The following is a 6,000-nucleotide window of genomic DNA, read 5'->3' as shown; positions in this document are numbered from 1 at the left end:
AGCGACTGAATTTTCCTAACTAACCTCCCATGTGGGACCTTGTCAAAGGCCTTACTGAAGTCCATGTAGACAATATCCACTGCCTTCCCTTCATCCACTTTCCTGGTAACCTCCTCGAAAAACTCCAACAGATTGGTCAAACATGACCTACCACGCACAAAGCCATGTTGACTCTCCCTAATAAGCCCCTGTCTATCCAAATGCTTGTAGATTCTGTCTCTTAGTACTCCCTCCAATAACTTACCTACTACTGACGTTAAACTCACCGGCCTATAATTTCCCGGATTACTTTTCGATCCTTTTTTAAACAACGGAACAACATGAGCCACTCTCCAATCCTCCGGCACTTCACCCGTAGACAGCAACATTTTAAATATTTCTGCCAGGGCCCCCGCAATTTCAACACTAGTCTCCTTCAAGGTCCGAGGGAACACTCTGTCAGGTCCTGGGGATTTATCCACTTTAATTTTCCTCAAGACAGCAAGCACCTCCTCCTTTTCAATCTGTACAGTTTCCATGGTCTCACTACTTGGTTCCCTCAATTCCATAGATTTCATGCCAGCTTCCTTAGTAAATACAGATGCAAAAAACCTATTTAAGATCTCCCGCATTTCCTTTGGTTCCGCACAAAGCCGACCACTCTGATCTTCAAGAGGACCAATTTTATCCCTTACAATCCTTTTGCTCTTAATATACTTGTAAAAGCTCTTTGGATTATCCTTCACTTTGACTGCCAAGGCAACCTCATGTCTTCTTTTAGCCCTCCTGATTTCTTTCTTAAGTATTTTCTTGCACTTCTTATACTCCTCAAGCACCTGATTTACCCCCCGTTTCCTATACATTTCATACAACTCCCTCTTAGTCTTTATCAGAGTTGCAATATCCCTTGAGAACCAAGGTTCCTTATTCCTATTCAATTTGCTTTAATCCTGACAGGAACATACAAACTCCGCACTCTCAAAATTTCCCCTTTGAAGGCTTCCCACCTACCAATCACATCTTTGCCAGAGAACAACCTGTCCCAATCCACGCTTTTTTAGATCCTTTCTCATTTCTTCAAATTTGGCCTTCTTCCAGTTCAGACGATCCACACGATCAATGCCTCTCATTGTCTTGTACACCTCTATCAAATCACTTCTCATCCTCGGTCGCTCCAAGGAGAAAAGGCTGAGTTCACTCAACCTATTCTCATAAGGCATGCTCCCCAATCCAGACAACATCCTTATAAATCTTCTCTCCACCCTTTCTATGGTTTCCACATCCTTCCTCTAGTGAGGCGACCAGAACTGAGCACAGTACTCCAAGTGGGATCTGACCAGGGTCCTATAGAGCTGCAACATTACCTCTCTGCTCTTAAAACTCAATCCCACGATTGATGAAAGCCAGTGCTCCGCATGCCACCTTAACCACAGAGTCAACCTGCGTAGCAGCTTTGAGTGTCCGATCCTTCTGATCCCCCACACTGCCAAGAGTCTTACCATTACAACTATATTCTACCATCATATTTGACCTACCAAAATGAACCACCTCACACTTACTGAGTTGAACTCCATCTGCCACTTCTCAGCCCAGTTTTGCATCCTATCGATGTCCCACTGTAACCTCTGACAGCCCTCCATGCTATCTACAACACCTCCAACATTTGTGTCATCAGCAAATTTACTAACCCATCCCTCCACTTCCTCATCCAGGTCATTTATAAAAATCACAAAGAGTAGGGGTCCCGGAACAGATCCGTGAGGCAGACCACTGGTCACTGACCTCCATGCAGAATATGACCCGTCTACAACCACTCTTTGCCTTCTGTAGGCAAGCCAGTTCTTGGAGAGAAGGAGGATGAGGGGTGACTTGATAGAGGTGTATAAGATATAAGAGGATTAGATCGAGTAGACAGCTGGATACTTTTTCCCAGGTGGAAATGGCTAATATGAGGGGGCATAATTTTAAGGTGATTGGAGGAAAGTATAGGGGGTGTGTGTCAGAGGTAGGTAGTTTACACAGAGTGGTGGGTGTGTACCAACACCCTGCTACAGGTGGTGGTAGATACATATATTAGAGACACCTAAGAAACTCTTAGATAGGCAAATGGATGGTGGTGAAATGGAGGGTTCTGTGCCAGTTAGATTGATCTTAAGGTTGGTTAAAAGGCTGGCACAGCACCATGGACTGAAGGGCATGTACTGTGCTGCAATGTTCTGTGTGTCACCCCCCCCCACCCTCATGAGGGAACCCTTCTCTCTCCTCCAAGCCACAACCTCTTGCCCCTCCCCACCTCCCGTCACTCTTGCCTACATCCTGCCCTCCCACACACCCACTCTTGCCCCAGCTCCACTTCTGCCACACTCCGTTTCCCTCCTCTACACTCCACTGAATCTGACCCTCCCTCTCCCTCCTCCACCTTCCCCTCTGCACTTGCCTGGATCAGAACCTCTCTGACTAGCTCTCACATCCTTTTCCCATGACCTTCCAAGAAAGTTTCCAAGGTACATCAAAGGTGATCGAGGAGATTTTAAACTCCACTCCAGAGTTACAGTCACAGTGTGAAGAGGACGAAGAGCCTGTGACCAGGTGAGCGAGACCCACGGCCCTTCCACGTTACACCCAATGAGATACCAGACCCTAATGGGTCTCTGTGATGGGACGGTGTGGAGGGAGCTTCACTTTATGTCTAACCCTGGGAGTGTGTGATGGGACAGTGTGGAGGGAACTTCACTCTGTGTCTGACCCCAGGGTTGTGTGATGGGACGGTGTGGAGGGAGCTTCACTCTGTGTCTGACCCCGGGAGTGTGTGATGCGACGGTGTGGAGGGAGTTTCACTCTGTCTGACCCTGGGGGTGTGTGATGGGATGGTGTGGAGGGAGATTCACTCTGTGTCTGACACTGGGAGTGTGTAATGGGCCGGTGTGGAGGGAGCTTCACTCTGTGTCTGACCCTGGGAGTGTTTGATGGGACAGTGAGGAGGGAGCTTCACTCTGTGTCTGACCCCGGGAGTGTGTGATGGGACGGTGTGGAGGGAGCTTCACTCTGTGTCTGACCCCGGGAGTGTGTGATGGGATGGTGTGGAGGGAGATTCACTCTGTGTCTGACCCCGGGAGTGTGTGATGGGACGGTGTGGAGGGAGCTTCACTCTGTGTCTGACCCCGGGAGTGTGTGAGGGGACAGTGTGGAGGGAGATTCAGTCTGTGTCTGACCCCGGGAGTGTGTGATGGGACAGTGTGGAGGGAGATTCAGTCTGTGTCTGACCCCGGGAGTGTGTGATGGGACGGTGTGGAGGGAGATTCAGTCTGTGTCTGACCCCGGGAGTGTGTGATGGGACGGTGTGGAGGGAGTTTCACTCTGTGTCTGACCCCGGGAGTGTGTGATGGGACAGTGTGGAGGGAGCTTCACTCTGTGTCTGACCCTGGGAGTGTGTGATGGGACGGTGTGGAGGGAGATTCACTCTGTGTCTGACCCCGTGAGTGTGTGATGGGACGGTGTGGAGGGAGCTTCACTCTGTGTCTGACCCCGGGAGTGTGTGAGGGGACAGTGTGGAGGGAGATTCACTCTGTGTCTGACCCCGGGAGTGTGTGATGGGACGGTGTGAAGGGAGCTTTACTCTCTGTCTGACTTTTTTTTTTACAAAATGTCTTTATTGCAAATTCAGTGCCACAAATGTATACAAGCCAGTGACTAACACAAGTACTACACAAATGACATTAAACTAAGATGTTTCCATCTCCATCATTGATGGCGCTGATCCCCCACGGAGCCCAGGCAGTTTCCTCTGCCACCCATTTCCAGGACCCATGGATGGCTGTTTTCGGCAGCCTCAGGTGCACGTTCACAAGGGCATCCTCATCCCTCCGTTCCCCCCTCCTTACCCCTCCTGACCATATATAAATAGGGTGGGACTAAAATATAACCAGAAGGTGAGGAGCAGATATGCCTCACACACTCCATGTGGTGCACCATCTCCTCCAGCCCACAGAAGTGACATGTGGCTGGGAGATCCATGTACAAACTAAGGAACTTGTTACAGGGCACTGCTCTATGCAGCAGCCTCCATCCCAGATCCCCCCACTTCTCCAATGAGTAGAAGGAGGGTGAGCCACAGTCCAAATCCTGCAGCATTTGGATCCGTGACCTCACGTACCCACGTCAGGACTGTTGGAGCTGCAGATTCCTTAGTGTGTTCTTCTTCTCCTGGTATTCCTGCCATTACCATTGGTTCCCAGCGGTTGGACCAAGATGGGACTCTAGGTCAAGCAACGCTCTCTCAAGCCGCTCAATCTCAGAGCCTCGTCTCTTTGTTGATACCCTAGTGTACTCCCGCCATAGAAACCAGATGTGGGCTTTGCCCACATCCCACCATAGCCGCCTCTCTCTCCGGGTGACCCAGAACACTCGGATCAAATCCCGGAATCAGCTTCCTCCGGTTGTTAAGGTATCAATACCCGGATCCCACCCGAGGTGCGGAGGAGGAAAATTCCATCCGCACGAGGTGATGATCCGAGCATGACACCAGCTGCATGGAGGATGCCGACGCACTGGAGATGTAGGCCCGAGAGATGTAGAGGTGGTGTATGAGGGAACCTCTCCCTATAGACCTTCTCGAGAAGGAGCTGGAGTCAGGGTGAAGATTCCGCCAGGTGTCCACCAAGTCTAAGGAGCTCCTTTAACTTCATTGCCAATGCTGGGACTCGCTGGAGACCAGAGTGGTCCTCCACCTCGAGGGTACAGTTAAAGTCTCCCTCGAGGATGACACAGTTCCAGAGTCGACGGAACTCAGCAGGATGGACAGCTGACAGAGTAGGCGCATCTGCAGCAACCCGCGTCTCAGGGCATACACACTGATAAACTGCAAAGGTACACCGTCAAGGCACATGGCCAGGTGCTGCAGACGGCTGGGCACGACATCTTGGACTCTTACAATTTCTGGCTGGAAGGTTGGGGCCAAAAGGATCACCACCCCACTGGAGTTGGAGCTGAGGTGGCTCATGTAGACCCCTCCCTACCACTCTAGGAGCCAAGTGGACTCGTTCTCTGGGATGGTATGGGTTTCCTGCAGGAAACTCACCGTATATCTCCCATCCCTGAGGGCTGAGAGATTGTTAAATCTGCTACCATTCATATTGAGACTGGCTACAGTGAACGTCATGTCGGGAGGTCACCAGGCGTCAGCACCAGCGCCCTTCCCAGTGAGAGCGGAGACGCCCTCAATCACACGTTCCCGAGAAAAAGCAAGAATGCCCTCTGCTCTCTGTGCCCGAGTGGTGCCAACGCCACCCTGTAACCTGCCATCTCTCGAAGGAGTGAGGCTGCTTCCCACTCTGAGGTCCCTCACCTGGTCATCCAGGAAGGATTTCAGCTGTCGCCTATCCTACCCAGACACAGCATTTCTATTCCATCCATTTCTATTCTCTTTCCATCTGAGGATGACACACGAGGACTAACCTCCTCCTGGATTCCCACCCCCTCCGCTGATACCCCCATGTCTACGTTCTCATCCCAATGGCCCAGTCAGTGGCAGGAGTAGGCCACAGCAACGAGGTTTCTCTCAGGTCGCTGGCGCTTGTTTAGAAGTACAGAAGGGACAAGCAGGGCGGACATTGTTGAGAGTAGCCCATTGGTGAGAGTAGGAGTGTCAGTCTTCAGCACAAAAGAGGCATTGGATCTGGGTAAGTTCCTTTTTGTTTCTCGTTTACTGTTCTGTGTAGTAAATGGGTGTTGTGTGTTCTTCATGCCGGATGCTGGGAGTCCTGGGAGACCCAGAGTTTCCCAGGGAACTACATCTGTGTGGTTTATCCAGCTGCAGCTCCTTGAAGACTGTGTTAGGGATCCGGATCAGCACCTGGATGACCTTTGGCTTGTACGGGAGAGTGAGCAGATCATCGATCAGAGTTACAGAGTCACTCCAAAGTTTCAGAAGTTGAGTAGCTGGGAGAGACCAGGTTACTGGCACTGAGCATGTGTCTGTGGTGCAGAAGGGAAAGAGAGAGAAGAGGGATGCGGTAGTGATAG

The 6,000-nt window shown here is 50.8% G+C and overlaps 1 protein-coding gene across 1 annotated transcript in view; it reads left to right on the top strand.

The window, feature by feature from the left end:
- Positions 1-2,458: 2,458 nt before the first annotated feature.
- Positions 2,459-6,000, top strand: part of LOC140192996 (C-Jun-amino-terminal kinase-interacting protein 4-like) — a gene marked incomplete at its 3' end in the record, with an annotated part of 30,641 nt that continues 27,099 nt past the window's right edge. The window contains exon 1 of the mRNA XM_072250457.1: positions 2,459-2,568. Coding sequence (XP_072106558.1) covers positions 2,459-2,568 — 110 coding nt within the window. The remainder of the gene's footprint in view (positions 2,569-6,000) is intronic.

The sequence above is a fragment of the Mobula birostris genome, unplaced genomic scaffold, assembly GCF_030028105.1.
Source record: "Mobula birostris isolate sMobBir1 unplaced genomic scaffold, sMobBir1.hap1 scaffold_3339, whole genome shotgun sequence".
Taxonomy (NCBI): Eukaryota; Metazoa; Chordata; class Chondrichthyes; order Myliobatiformes; family Myliobatidae; genus Mobula; species Mobula birostris.
Note: the sequence above shows the minus strand (reverse complement) of the source record. Positions and strands in the feature narration are given on the sequence as shown.